General features: G+C 57.7%; 1 protein-coding gene across 2 annotated transcripts in view; it reads right to left on the bottom strand.

Annotated features, from left to right (window-relative positions):
• The window catches only part of UNC5B (unc-5 netrin receptor B), an 83,205-nt gene that overhangs the window by 16,563 nt on the left and 51,242 nt on the right, over positions 1–15,400 (bottom strand). For both annotated transcript variants that reach the window (XM_045439528.1, XM_045439529.1), the window contains exon 2: positions 3,622–3,846. In XM_045439528.1, the coding sequence (XP_045295484.1) occupies positions 3,622–3,846 (225 nt within the window). The remainder of the gene's footprint in view (positions 1–3,621; positions 3,847–15,400) is intronic.

Raw genomic sequence — 15,400 nt, 5'->3', positions numbered from 1 at the left:
CACAGCGCACAATGCCACGCGTCCCCTGGCTGTGCCTCCAGTCCTCACGACGTGAAGACCCAGATCCCCCACGTGGCCTTCTGGCCCTGCACAGTCTATCCACTACAGCCTCACCGGGCATCTTCCAGTTCCTCATGGTCTCCCCGGCCACAGGGCCTTTGCACACCCAGTCTCCTGCCTGGAACCCTCTTCCGTCGCCTCTGTGCCCAGTGGACTCCCGGTCGCCATCAGCTCTGGGCTGGGCCTCACTTCCTGAGGGAACGCCTCTCTGACCCTGGCCCATCTCCACCCACTCTCAAAGCATCATACTGGACACTGGGCTGTGTAGTTATCAACCCCCGCCCAGCCTGACTTCCCCACGGCCCTGACCGCTATCCGGAACTGTATGATCTACTGATAATTTGTTTGTTAAATATTTCCCGCGGGAGAATAAAGCAGGGCTTTGCCCTGCTCACTGCTGTGGCCCAGGACCTGGCCTAGGAAAGGTGCTCCAGAAATACGTGAAGAAAGCAGGTGGCCTGTCTCTGGTTAGGAGCTGGAGCTGGGGGGAGGCCCCTCTTCCTAGGACCTCTCAACAGTTCCCAACCAGGGCCTGGGGGCTTCCCTGCATAACAGCATCCACCAGCCTACCCAGAGTGGGGTCACACACTCTCCTGGCAACCCTCGATAAAAGCCCCTTGTGCTCAGGGAACGAGTGAACCCTCTGGATGACGATGCCCATCCAAAGCTCTTCCCCAAAGCTTGTGGGAGGACTGTGAGGCCCCCACCTCCAGGAAGCCCTTCCTGACTGTCCCCGTCTCAGAATTCCTAAAGCTGTTCCTCCCTGCCACGTGTCCCAGCTCACCCTCTCATGCCCGCACATGGGCTCTGATGAGTCTCTCGAAGGCGGGATTGTCAGCTGTATACTCTGTGGTATTGTGGCATGATGGTCAAGTGTAGGGTTGGGTGGCTGGGCAGGTTTGAGTCCTGGCCCCACCCTCACTCCCCAGCTGTGTGACCTTCACTAAGTTACTCAGCCTCTCTGAGCTTCTGTTCCCTCATCATAGTAAAACACTCGGGGTAAACTCTAGAGCGATCATAGCAATCACTCTGCCGTAGCACCCAGCCAAGGCCGAACACAAATCTACTCGGGAAGGTCATTTGGGTCTCATCTAGCCCCTTCCTTCCACATATGAAGAAACTGAGGCTCAGAGAGGGTCAGTGGCAGGCCCAAAGTCCCACCTCGAGGTACCGACAGAGCTGAGATCAGCTATCTGGTATCTTGTCCTGGTTAAAGCTCTGTCTCCAGATGCATGACCTCTTTGGACCTTTCCAGTGAACTCATTGCCTTAACTCTCCCGCACCATGGGGTAGGATGCCCTTTGCCTGAGGAGCCCAGACAGTGAGGGAAACCCCCTCCCGATGGCCAGGGATCTAAATGCGAGGGGGCTGGGGTTCTGCCCCTGGGGAGCACCAGGAGGGCAGAGGCTGCTTCAGAGGGATGACGCTGGCTGCTCACAGGGGCTGCCTGGAGTCCTGGCCTTTGACCAATGCTGCACAGCCCAGGGCGGCACAGAGGGGGCCCCCGCCCCTTATTCACTAGGCTGTGAAACTGACAGGGGGGGGTCCCTCTCAAGGGGGTCATCCATCCAGAAGCACCCAACCGCTGGACAGAGAAATCATCACCCAGAAGGAGGACAGGAACCTGCAGTCTCTCTGACTTGGTCCCCAGCTCCCATGCCCACCTCCTCCAGCATGGTGGTTAAGGGGCAGGTGGGACCTGGGCCAGGACACCCAGGACTGGGCTCTTGTCCTGACCTGGCACGAGCTGGTAGGGTGGGCTCGTCCTGCCTCTTCTGGCCCACGGCTATCATCCCCTGTCTTTCCAGAGCCACAGAGAGGGCCAGGGTGGGGAGCAGGAGGATGAAACCAGCCATACTGCTGCCAAGGGAGTGCCCACAGGACCACAGTCTATTCTTTGTAGCTAATGGGGACAAGAATGCCCCAATTTCTCGGGCTGGCATGGCTCGTGAGCCCGGTACCAGGGGAGTAGATGCCATGCTGTTACTATTACTACTAATTGCAGGGTTTTTGAGAGGCCCCGGGGGGGTACACCATCCCTCTGCTCTGCCTGGACCCCCACAAGTGACCTCTGATACAGGCCGGGGGGGCTCAGGGGGACAGAGAAAGAAGGACAGGCTTCAAGAGGAAAGAGGCCAAGAAAAAGCCAGAAAGAGGACGGAGGAAATGGGGGTTTACTGAGCGCCTGGCACTTTACGCCACACCCACCGGGACCTTCCGTTAACATCCCAGTTTACAACGAGAGGACCTGGGGCTCAGAGAGGGTGGGTGACTTTCCCAGAGCCACACAGAACAGGGAACAGGGGCAGCTGGGTATGTTCCTTTTTTTTCTCTTTTCAACATTCCTTTTTTTTATTTTTAGATTTTGGGTGAGCCTGACACTCTAAATCTATTTTTTAAAGTGCTTTCAGAATTTTGGTAAAATATACATAACCCAAAACTTACCGTTTTAACATATACGGTTTGGGGTGGCATTAAGTACATTCTGGGGTATGGTTTTAGGCCTGGGTGGTTCTGAAATCTGCGAGCTTTTTCCAGGAAAAAAGAAGTCGGAAGGAGGCAGAAAGGAGAGAGAGTATGTGGTGGCAGGGGCGGGGGGGGGGTGGCAGACAGACAGACATAAGGGATAAAAGATGGACACAGAGAGACGGGGTGAGAAGGGGGAGAGGCAGGAGAGACAGAGGAGAGGAGAGACGGCTAAGAAAGGAGGAGAAGGACGAGGGAAGGGGTGAAAGCCTCAAAACCAAAGCTGAGGCGGGCTGTGGGGCGAAGGACCCCCGGAGCCCGGGCTTGGCTGGGCCTGCCCGACACTGGCCACCTGCAGGTAACCAGCAGCGGACGCCCCCTCCCTGGCCCGAACCCCTGATAGGCTCTCCACCCCAGAGGGTCCTGTACTGTAAACGGGGGCCTGGGGACAGATAAGCAACCACCTGGCCTCGGGGGCCCCACTGGGGGTGCCCCGGAGACCCCAAGTTCACCTCACCCTCGGGATCTGGGCTACATCCTATGGCGCACCCTCCGTGGTTATTTACGTGACATCACCAACCTCTTGTTTAAACTGAAAACAACTGATGTCTATGAAGGAAACGCAGCATTCTTATGAAAAGAAACAGAATCACTTCCCACAGACACCGAGGCCCTCCCGCACTCACGATGGTCTAGGATTCTAGTTGCGTGCCGGTGGGGGGCTGAGGGGGAGCTCTTTGTTAAACGGGGAGCATAGCAGGTGCTGGGGTGTGCGTGCGTTGTAAGAGCTCTAGCCCCACCCCCCACCCCCGCCCCCAGACTGCTCCGTGATGTAAGCCAGAGACAGAGAGAAACCAGAAAAAGAGTGAGCACTCAGCAAGGATTCGGTGCACTTTCATTTGGTAACCCAAAGTCAGACTGGGACAACCCTTGGGGAAATACTGGTCAAGGGTGAATCCCAGAGGGGAAACTGAGGCGGCGGATGGGGGCGGGGGGGGGGAAGCCACGGCCGTGTGAAGTCTCACAGGGAGCCCAGGGTGGAACCCCTGGGCCCAGGTGTGCTGGGGGTGACCGGATGAGGGGGGGCAGGCTCACCCGTGGCCTCATCCAGGCCCTCCTGCATGACGTGGTCATTCTGGCTGACCCACTCGCCGTTACACTTGAAGTAGATCTGCGTGGCGGGGAAGGCGCGGCAGCGCAGCTCCACGGGCTTGTTCTTCACGATGTAGGCATCCTGTGGCTCCTGCAGGAAGTGGGGCAGGGGCTCAGCCGGCGCCGAGGGGAAGGAGTCGGGGAGCACCTCGCTGCCGGAATCAGTGCCTGTGGAGGGAAGGGGGGCTTCGTGAGGCTGCAGGCTCGGAGGAGGGGTGGGCAGCTGGAGACCAGCTGGGATGCCCTCCGTGACCTCCCGGGGGCCTCAGTTTCCCCATCCCACCCAGCTTTTAAGAGCCTGTGCTTTGGACACACCAGTCCTAGCTCTATGATACTGTGTGATTTGACTTGTTTCCAGGAGGAGCAGTCAGGGTGGCCCGGGATGCTGAAGCGATCCATCCGGGCGAGGATACCACCCCCCTAGCCCTCTCCAATGTCCCCTGCACTGGACCTCCGGGGCCTCCCTCCAGGGTCCCGCGGCGATGTCGCAGCAGGTGAAGGGTGGGAGTGGGTGACTGTGCCTGGAGCACACACCAGGCCAGCTCTGCCCTGAAGGCACAGCTGCCCTCTGCAGGCAGCCAGGCTGATGGAAGTGGGGAGACAAGCCGGGGTCCACAGAGGCGTGACGAGGGGTGACGTGGGGCGGTCACGCCGGGCCTGGGCTCCTTGGTGCTTGGCCCGCCCCCTCCTCCAGGAAGCCCAAGGCAGACAGCCGCATAGAAATGGAGCCCCTCTTCCCAGCAGCCTTTACCCAGAGCTTCCCCTCCTCTGGACTGTTGTCTCTGCCGCAGCAAAATCCACACCCTCCACCCTAACAACAGACAAGGAAACTTCAGAGCCTGGGAATGCAGATAGGCTGTGCCCGCAGCAATGTCCTCCCCCAAAAGGGGCCAGATGGAAACCCTGGCCCGCCTGCATCCCTGGAAAGAACAGCGCCTCAGGAGGTGAGACAAACAGGAAGGGAGAGGGGCTGGCCACCACCAGTAGTGGGAGGGAGGGAAACCAGGCCAGGCCAGGCTATTGGTTTGCAATCCACTTAGGAAAAATGACTTTCCAACACCGAGTGCCAAATAATCAGGTGGCTGGGACAAGCGGTGGGGGGCTGTCCTCCTCTGCTAAGCTCCAGAGGAAACCATGAATTAAGCTGCAGGGGTGTGCATCTGCCCAGCCCCTTAGAGCCAACCGTGGCCCTGTCACTGTCCTAGCTTGATTTGGGGGGTGGTTCCCAAGAGGCACAAGTGGTCCCTGGGATCAGGCACTTGTCTTTCAACCCAGGAGGCCACGATGGGACATGCTCAGTGCCAAGGCATCCCCCTATGGGCCAAGGGGGCTAAAATGCCCAAGCTAGGCCATCCCTCAGTGGACCAGGTTGTCACTGGCTGCTGGCTCTGGGTCCCAGGGAGTGGGGCAGCTGTGTGTGTGTGTGTGTGTGTGTGTGTGTGTGTGTGTGTGTGTGATCTATGGGAACAAAGGCGAAGCTGGCAAGAAGGTCTGAATCCAGCTCCATCCAGCATGTTCTGTGTGCCCCTAGGACAGAACTCCGACGTCATTACCTCATCTCTGAAGATGGCAGGAGGTAAACACCCTCCTCTGGACTGTTTTGGGGGCCACACGACAAGCATGAGTGCCCAGGAGCGGCCTGGCGCACAGTAGGTACAAGTCTCAGCGTGAAAATGGCAACGAATGCTCACCTCCCACTCGGTGCTGTATTTTTAGTTAACAATTCTGTAAGGTATTTAATATTAGTCTTCAGTTTGTAGATGGGGAAGCTGAGGCTCAGAGAAGTTAAGCAACTTGCTCGAGGGCACAGAGCCAGCAAGAAGCAGACCCAATAAACAGACCCTGGCGTTTGGGGAGCCGCCCAGGGCTCCACACCGCCTTCACTGGAGTAGCTCTGGGACATGGTGGGTGTCCCCACATCTGAGGATCTTAACAGATCCTGACACTGGCCAAGACCCTACAATTCCAAGAGCTCTCTCATTAAAGGGTCAGCAAGGCTGGAACTGCCCTTGTTTCAAAGCTGAAGAAACTGAAGACCATCCAAACGGGGTGATGACGGACGCGAGGCCTCCCTTAGTGAGCAGCTGCCCCGGGAAGAGCACCGAAGCATTCCGGGTCATAAAACAAACTTCCCTCTGCCAGGCAGGGAGGCACCTTCTTGGTAGGTAAACCGGCAGCCCCTAGGTTCTGGGAGCTTGAGCGGTTGATGGCAAGATGAAACAATGCCCAGGGATCTGGACACTGGCCTCCCAGTGGCCAGAGCGCAGGGTGCAGCCAAGAGGTCGTGTGGGCGGCAGAGCCCCATGCCCACCTGCCACTGCCGGCACCCTGCTTCTGTCTCAGGCCCGAGGGGTGAGAGACAGGTGCAGGCTTGAGACTGAGACACCCCTGGGTCTGAAGTCGCCCTTACCGACCTCAGGCACCCTGTCCGTGACATGGGGTACCGGGCCTGCCTCTGGGGGGTGGCGGCCATCAGAGAAGGTGCGTGGGAGCCCGTGGTGCAGGTGCATGCCAGCTCTGCCTTCCAGCCACGCGGCCCCCAGCCCCCAGGTGATGGCTGCCGTGGCTCTCTGCGGCACTGCGGGCTGTATTTACGACTTTGTTTTATCACCCTAATGCGGCTCATTTATAAAGCAGGCGCAGACGCGGCTGAGCAAAGTAAACATTAGACATCCATTAGTGCAGCAGGCCCCGAGTCTGGCGGCCCCCGGCCCCGCCCTCCTGCCCCAGCCCTCTTCTCCACCCCTGCACGAAGCTTCATCTCTGGCCTTGGCAGGGCATCCTCATCGATGCGTCTCTGGCATGGCCGTGCAGGGTGGCTCTAGATGTAGCTGCTTCCCCCTTGCGATGCCCCCGCCCCCCAGGCATCCTGGACTCAGATGCCACCAGGAGACAAGAACCAGGTCTGACCTGAGAGTTCCTCCCCAGGTGGACCACCGGCAGCCTACAGGCTTGCCAGGCACGTAGTAGGTGCTCAGTGAAAGCAGATTAAATAAAAGTGGGGGTGGGGGAGTGCTGCCAGAGCCTGGGGAACAGCTGAGCTGGGCCCCCGCCCTTATCAGTGGACACTTTTCCTCCATCTTGGCCCTGGCTTGGGTCCTCGCGGCTGAGGGCCACCTGAGCCTGCCGTGTGGGGGCCAGCCTGGAGGGAGAAGAGTAATGGCGTCTCAGGGTTCCCGGATGCTTACCCTGCCCGATGCTGTCACAGGGCACTTCATACGAACTCACGGAGTCCCCTGCAACAAGGCTGACAGAGGACCCTCAACTTCTTTGGTTTTTAGCGGCTTGGTAATTTTTACCCCAAGATTCAAAAGGAATTCCTAATGGTTTATTAAGCAGTTAGCTCTGAACAACTTGCGTGTGTGTGTGTGTGTGTGTGTGTGTGTGTCCTAACAAGTTGGTAGCTGTTTGAAAAAATTATACACCTAAACCGAAAGAAACAAATAACATTTGTACTCCATTCCTAAACCGCCCCAATGACTTTCCAACGGGCATGTGTGCACCACTTGGGCGCTGCACAAGTTCTCAAATCTTGGAATCAGACTGGAGCCTCCACCCTCCTGGTCTGTCTCAGAGTACTTCCAAACGCCCAAATCCCACCTTTGCAAAGACGTGAGGCCACGTAAAGGGAAAAAGCGTGATGCGATGTCGAAATCATAAGCTACCTCGAATCAACAGTTGCCGCTGTGTCTTGCAGCTGTTTAGTGGGTCTGTGTTTCCTCGAAGGTTAATAATACCCCACTGCGCCCCCTGGGAATGTGTCGCGGCACCCTGGGGTGCTTCGGCGCACAGTTTGGGAACCACAGCCCCTATGCCCTATTAGGCACGATCATTATGCCCATGCTACAGATGAGAAACGGAGGTGAAGTAAATGGCACAGAGCGACACAGCTAGTCAGTGGCAGAGCGCTAGGGAGCAAATCCGGGCAGCCGGATACCGGAATCCGACTTCGGAACCGTAACTGGCATTTATTTCTACAACGAAAGTGCGGAACTACGTGCCAGGTACTTGCCACCCTGCACCCCATTTACTCCCCGCAAACCCCAAGGTGAGGACTATCTTCCCATTTTCCAGACGAAGCCACGGGGCATCACGGGACTTGCCCGAGGTCGCCTCATCAGTGGGAGGAAGCGCCAGGTCCCTCCCTCACCTGCCTCCCTGGTTTCCACTACGGTCCTCCCCTTAGCTGCATCTTTACAGAAGAGACGGACACCTCAGGAGAGTCCCCCGCCGAAGAGAGCTTGCACCTGCCAGGCCAGATCCGGATCTGGATTTCCTGCTGGCGGGAAGATGTCCCATGTGAAGTGCGTTTTTCTAATAGAACTCATTTAAAATGCAACCTGCCTTCGCAGCCACATACGCGGGTGGCCCAGCCGTCCCAAGATGAAGGTATGGAAGACGCACAGATGTAACCACACACGCTGGAGAAGAGCAACCCCTGGGGCCAGGGGCTCGGGGCTTGCACCCCAGCTGGGGACTGGCATTGCTCTTGGCCCCCATTTGGCCAGGAAGCTGGTCGAGCCAACCCCTCAAGGCCTACTCTGGTTCGATCACATTGAGATGGAATCTGTCAGCGTGTGACGGTGTCCTACTGGGTAGATTTTTTCTTCCTGAAGCCAATTTCCCTAAAGCGGGGTCACCTTTTTGGCCACTGTTATTCCTAGCTCAAAGGCCCAGCACAGACTGTGGTCCTAAAGCAGAAGGTGAGGGGAGCCTGGGGGCAGGAGGGAGGGAGGAGGAGGAACTATTTGCTGCTGGACTCTCCCGGCCGTGCCCAGGTTCTCCCGCCCCAGGTCTCAGATCGAGGACCGCCAGCACCTCCAGGGGGGACCTCTTGTGGGTGCCATTCAAACCCTCACTTCCAATTTCCCCATAGCTGCCTGCATGAGGGCTCCTGTCAGCCTGTCTCACTTGGATGCAGCCTCACAGGAATAGAGGTTACTTCAAGGGCCATCTTGAACAACATCCCCCATCCACTCTATCCAACCTTGACTCACATACCTCCAGGGACGGGGAACTCACCACTGCTTTTCTCAGCCAGGTTCTCCTTTGAACAGACCTAACGGAAAAGTCCTCCTTACTTTCGGCTGAAATCTGCTGTCTGAGGTTCCCACCATTGCTACAAGTTTAACCTCTGAGGTCACGCAAAACAGCGTGCTTCCTCTCCCGCATGACAGCTTCCAGCCTCTGGGGCGTGCAGCTGCCTGCCCTGGCCTTGTCGCCTTGCTTTCAAATATTCACGAGACACGGCTTGGCACCCCCTCACCACCAAGCTGGCTTCCTCACGGGCGAGTTCTGTTTTGCTCACAACCCACTTAAAATGCGGGAGGGGAGGTAACCAGGGTGAGGTCTGGCAGCGTCGGTGTCCCCCCACCGACCCCGAAATGTTCAGGACGGGGTAACCAGGCCCTAGGAGAGGAGCGGAGCTGGCAGAACAGAGCTGTGAGCCTGACAGGAGGACCCGGCCAGGTGCTGGACCCAGGCAGGACTCAGTGTGGAGACATAGGCTCCCACCTGACAGGGAAGAAGTCAAGGCCACAGGCTTGTTTAAGAGGTACCAGCACCTAAGCCACTGGAGTAAGCAGGAGCCAGGGCCTTGGAGGCGAAGGACGTGGCTTCAGGACCAAAGGGAAGAAACCGTATCTTTCAGAGCTGCCGCTGAGAGGAGCGAGAGGCTAGAGCTGTGTGCTCAGATATTCCTGAATGAGAAACCCTCACAGAGGGCTTCTGCTTCCCTTCCGGGGACCCCAAGAGGAATGGGTTCAAACCCCCACTCTGCCACTGAGACCTTGGGGAGGTTGTTTCACCCCTTGGGGCCTCGGTTTCCCCACCTGTAAGAAAGGGGAGAACAGGCAGAAGCACAGGAAGTCACAATCAGAGGGGCCTGGAGTCTCGCATTCTATCAGCTCAGAGAAGGAAAGCGACTGATCAACATCACACAGCAAATCAGTAGCCAAGCCGGGCCAGAGCGCGGCTTCTGATTCGGAACTGAGGAGGGCAGACAGCACAGCCAGCGCAGGGCTGCGGGGAAACGTGCGGTCTCCGTAGGTCCCCTGCCTGGGATGGAAACTCACTACCATTCATCTCAGCCGGGTCCGCTCTGGTCTGGCCCAGGGCAGAGACCTCAGCATGGGACTGAGGTGGTATGCGGGGCCTTGACATCCCCGCCCACTCTTTTTGTCCCCAGGTGGGTGACAAGGCCAGCCCTGAGCCCCCTAGGCTCAGCACCAAGAGGCGGGCATCTCCAGGGCTGTGTCTCCAGGGCTGGCTGGCGGGAGGCAGTGCCCACACCGGTGGGGCAGGACTGGGAGGAGAGAAGGGGAGCAGGCGGGAGGTGAGGGAGCGAGAAACACCCCACGCTGGGCACATTTATCATCAGCAATCAGTCTTTCTCTAGCCCCTGGACACGGGCTAATTCCCGCCAGACTTGACCTCCCACTGCATGGAAAATCTCTTCCATTCACCGTGAGGCTGATGTGCTCAGTGGGGAGTGGGGAGGGTGGGGGGGGACGGAGGCCACTTATTATTATGTTTTAAAAACACATAAACCCCCCATGGAAGGACCCCTCCCTGGACACAAAGCCCTTCTTCCATCTGGCCCTGGCTTCTGGCGGCTGTGGGGTTCAGGCTGGGGCCCCCCTCAGAGGTGGTTACAATGGCCGTTACTGATGACAAATGGGGGCTGGCGGGCTTGGGGGATGCGGAGCTACTTCTAACAAAGGAGGCCCCTTGCGCAGCCCTTTTCCCATACCCTCTGTAGACCTGCCTGTGCCCATGACATCACTTCCTGTGCTGGCCACAGGAAGTGGCCTCACGGAGACAGCCAGCTGTGGCAGGAGCCTGCATCCTGAAGGGGGGTGTCTGGCTGATCCTCAATGTCTCCCCTGGAAGGGCTCAGGGACAAGCGAAGGAACTGACGGGAGGCTGGAGACGAGGCCCCAAGGTGGGCTCAGAATCCTGGAATGGAGCCCAGGCCCATTTTATTGGGGGTCCCACTGCTTACAAAGTTGGGAGGGACACTACAGTTCCTGGGCTCAGGCTCCCACGGGTACCTGGGGAGGCTGTATTCCACGCTCAAGGGTCCAGGCCCTCCCTCCCCACCTTTCCATCAGTCACTGGACTCCCTCGGCCTGGGCGTCTCTAGGGCTAATTTTAGGCTCCCCTTCCGAGCCCCGGGTCCCAGCGTGTCGCTACACCTGGAGGCTTGGGCCCTCAGGAGGGGGCCTTCTGCTTCCCCCTCTTCTCTCTGACAATGGGCTCAAAGCCCTCTCATCCATCACATTCCAGATAATGACCAGTTGCCAGCACACGATGGGATAACACACATGAGCAGCACGACAATCCTGGGACGTAGGCGGTCCATTTCACAGATGAGGACCCTGAAGCTCAAGGAAATGAATAAAAAAGACATGCTCAGACTCATAGCTGCCAAGAAACCCAAAGCTCTTCTTGTTAAACCACAGGCCTCCTTTGGCCCACCATGCCCCCGAGGGATTAGCGGGGGGGGGGGGGCAGCTATTTTCCTGCCCATTTTGCAGATGAGCAAACGGAGTCTCTCCAGAGTTTACTAGCTTGGCTGGAAGGGAACAGGGTCTTGGCTTCCTGACCCCAGCACCTGGCCTCCCTACCTCCATGGGCCTGACAAGTCCTAGACTTGTTCTGGGTGCCCGGGCCAAACAGGGATCCATCCTGGCCCGGTGCAGCCCCCAAGACATCACAGTCAGACATGCATACTCATACCAACAGACGCACGCAGACCCCATACACGGTCCCAGTCCACAACCTCTCTCCCCTGGATGCCCAGGGAGCCCCCAACTGGGCTGGGACAGTGACTCCTTTCTCTGGGCCGTTTACGTCCATGCTCTAAGACAACAGCAGTGGCTCAGGCCCGTGGGGACCCCTGTGTTTGGTCATCTCTCCTCCGTTCAGAGTTAGGATGGGGCGGGGGGTCTGAACTGCCCTGTCAGCCTCTACCAAACACCCAGCCGCTGGGAGTCCTATGTCGGGAGGCCTCCCTTTCTCTCCCTGGCATCCCACCCACATTGCTGACGGACCTGGAGGCTGCCAGATAAACCTTCTAGATGTGCCTCAACCACATGGCTGCCCCCCCCCACCCCCTTCAGCCTCCAAGCCCATGTGCTCCCGCTCAGACCTCCTCACTGTGCTCCCTTCTTCCCTCCACTCCCCTCACAGCAGCCGGTACCATCTTATGAGACAGAAATAAATTCCTCCCCTGCCTACCCCCCCCCCCCATGGCTTCCATTTGCACCTGGAATGAAGTCCTACCCCTCACTGAACAGTCTGACTTCAGATGCTCACCCGTCACCGCTGTGCTCTAAGCCACCCATGCGTGTTTCCTGCCCCTTGAACGTGCCTCCTTTATTCCCACCGCAGGGCCTTTGCAGTTGTCTCCTTCTGGAATGCACGCGCCCCGCCGGCCAATCTCCCTGTGCTCCTGTGGTGACTCTCTGTCACGGAGACCTCAGTGCCACCTGCTCCTTCCCAGGTGAGGCCTTCCCTGACCCGCCAATGTACTCTGGTCATCCTCTGCTCTCCCCGGTGCTAGGTCTGCACTGTCCTGGGGTTTATGGTTGTTTTGTTTGTTTGTCTGTTTTTCTGGACAGAGTTCATCTCTCTCTGAAATACCTTCTTCCTGTATTTGATTGTTTGCTGTGTCTGGACAGGTCTGCTCTCTGGAAGGCAAGCTCCTGGAGAACCTGGCAATCCTGTTTGCTTGTTTAGCTGGGCCTCCTGGGGACGCAGGACTTTCTCTAACACCTGGGGTGGCAGGTGGAGGTGGGAGGGAGTGGCCAGAGGGGATGCCCACCGGTTGGGCTGACCTGAGCCATGGGGGGGCAGCCCCTTTGGAAACCCTATGCCGAAGGATGCCACTAACCTCAGGGACCATCTAATTCCTGTCCTCTAGAATGGAGATCAGAGAGGGTGTGGCCTGGCCTGAAAATCACACAGCACCTGAGCAGCAGAGCCAGTAGAAAAAACTGGACTCTAGACTCCCAGGGGAGGAGAAGGGACTGTATTTTAAACTTTTTTTTTTTTTCTTCAATGTTTATTTATTTTTGGGACAGAGAGAGACAGAGCATGAACGGGGGAGGGGCAGAGAGAGAGGGAGACACAGAATCGGAAACAGGCTCCAGGCTCTGAGCCATCAGCCCAGAGCCTGACGCGGGGCTCGAACTCCCGGACCGCGAGATCGTGACCTGGCTGAAGTCGGACGCTTAACCGACTGCGCCACCCAGGCGCCCCGGGACCGTATTTTAAAAAACCTCCTTAGGGGCGCCTGGGTGGCTCGGTCGGCTAAGTGTCCAACTCTTGATTTCAGCTCAGGTCACGATCTTACGGTTTGTGAGGCTGAGCCCCCTCATCTGGCTCCAGGTTGTCAGCCTGGGATTCTCGCTCTCTCTCTTTCTCTCTCTCTCTGCCCCCCCCACCCCTCCCCCCTTTCTTGTGCACTCTCTCTCTCAAAATAAATAAATTAACATTAAAAAAAAATCCTCCTTGTCCTTCTAATGAAAATGCTTTTTTTTCCCTTGGCCTTTTCTGATTACAATTTGGGAAGAAACAAGAATGAAAATAAAACCAACCCATTCCCACCCCCCCCGTGTCCCAGAATGAACACGGGACATCGGTCCTCTTGGACTTTTCTAGACACAACACATATTTTGTTACTTAATGAGGTGTCACCATATACAGAGGCATATTCTGTTTCCCTTGCAAGGCTGTTAACCGAAGACTTTTAAGCCGCTTTGAACCTACAGCGAAATGCACAAGGCATCTCTCTGGCGCTCGGCACAGTCCCACACATCACGTCACGGGCGCAGGCCAGCTGGCCCGACTGCCCCTGGCACAGCTTTCCGGGCCGCCGGAGAAGCCGCAGGATGCGGACGCAGAGCTGGTGTGGGAGCCACTGGGCGGTGACATGAGGTTGGCTTTGCACGTTTGGGCGCTGGGCAGAAGGATGCCAGCATCCTTTCCCTGTGTTCTGGAAAAATCAAAAAGCCCGTGCGTGCAGCCTCTGGCTTGGGGGCTGCCTGACAGACTCCCCTTGCAGGCAAGGTGCCTGCATGTTCTCCCGGGAAGTCTGGAGTCAGGCCTGTTCTTAGGGCGCTCCGAGGCACAAATTTCCCCTGCCTTCTCGGCATCACATCGTGCTCTAGGGCTGCACAAGCCCTCCTCGCAGCGGGGAGACAACTGCCAACACTTTGCAAAGTGGAAAATCTGCTACGATCCTTGCCCGCTGCCGTGGGCACCATCACCACGCCCGGCCAGACCCTGCCCCGGTGCTGGCTGTGGGCCACCTGGCAGGCACCGGGGAGGCAGCTCAGACCCTGGGCTGCGGGCCCTTAGACCTGAGTCTAAGGCCTTCACGTCCAGAGAGGAGCAGTGACTTGTCCAAGGGCAAACAGCCAGTCAGTGGCTACAGCGACCCTGGTATCTTGGCATCACGTTCGCACAAAGAGAACCACGGCAGGGACAGAGAGAAAGGGGGTGCAGACTCTGGCCTTTGCCCATCTGTGAAATGGGGCATGGGACGAAGGAGGAGAGATGAATAGAGGTGGAGGCTGAGTCACGGGGAGAGGAACAGAGGAAGGCGCCCGCGGCCGAGGGTGAGCGGAGCAGTGCGGGGGCTTCTCCTCGTACGTTTCCGAGCCTGGAATCCACCTGGGTTTGCACTCGGGCCCTGAGAGCAGGGGAAGAAGGTGGCCATCCATCACGGGCCTTCGTCCACACTCCTACGCTCCTGCTCTGCCTCTTCCACGCGGCCAGGACTGGGCTGAGGTTCCGTGACCCCGAGGAAGGCGGACCTTGCAGACTCAGCCTCCCAGAGGTGGGAGCAACTGGGTTCAGGTCACACAGCCGCTTGGAAGCAAAGCTGGACAGGAACGTGGGCATCCTGGCACTCGGCCCAGTGCTCTTGCCCTTGCCTCCCTCTGGTTCCACTGGTGGAGAAGACCCTGGCCTTGGGCCCGGTGAACAGCTGAGTTGTCAGCAGTTAAGACGCGGGGAGACAGGTGTCTCAAGCCAAGGGGAAGACCCAGATGGCCGCTCGGGTATACCTCGAGGGGGACAGCGTGGTGGGCAGGGACTCACCCCTACTCTTTCATTCATTCATCAAACATCCTCGCCTCCCCTTGATCACGCCTATGGGAGGGCCTTGGAGAGCAATGGCCAAGCTTCAGTCCCACCCAGGAGAAGCTGACAGCAAAAGTTCAAGGTTAAGGATCCCAAATCTTGACTCAGGCTCCCGCTCCGTCTGCCTCTAGCCTAGCCTCACAGTCCTGTGACAGCCCTTCTGCCTGCTGACCCACCATCAGTGTAGAAACAAAGCTATAGCTGTGTCTGAAGCTCCCTCCTTCTCAGTCAGGGAGCCGGCCCACCTCCTCCAGGAAGCATGCTTTGACTACTCCCACCTCGACTGCCATAGGGATTTCTCATTCTCCAGGCCCCCATAATCCCTCATATTTTTCTCAAGCCGAAACACATGGCGCTGTCATTGGCTTCTGAAGCAACCCTGGGTAAGCCGCTTCCCTCTGGGCCTCAATCTTGCCTTCTGGGAAATGGGGCCACTTTTACTTGCTTCCCCCCCCCACCCAGGGTTGTTGGCACTATCAAGGTCCCAAGTGTGAAACTATTTTGCCAGGTGGGCGGCCCAGTGCTCCGGCTAATTCTTCATCGTTGAGTTTTGCAGTAAGAAATGGTGGGC

Source organism: Leopardus geoffroyi, chromosome D2 (assembly GCF_018350155.1).
Source record: "Leopardus geoffroyi isolate Oge1 chromosome D2, O.geoffroyi_Oge1_pat1.0, whole genome shotgun sequence".
Classification (NCBI taxonomy): Eukaryota; Metazoa; Chordata; class Mammalia; order Carnivora; family Felidae; genus Leopardus; species Leopardus geoffroyi.
Note: the sequence above shows the minus strand (reverse complement) of the source record. Positions and strands in the feature narration are given on the sequence as shown.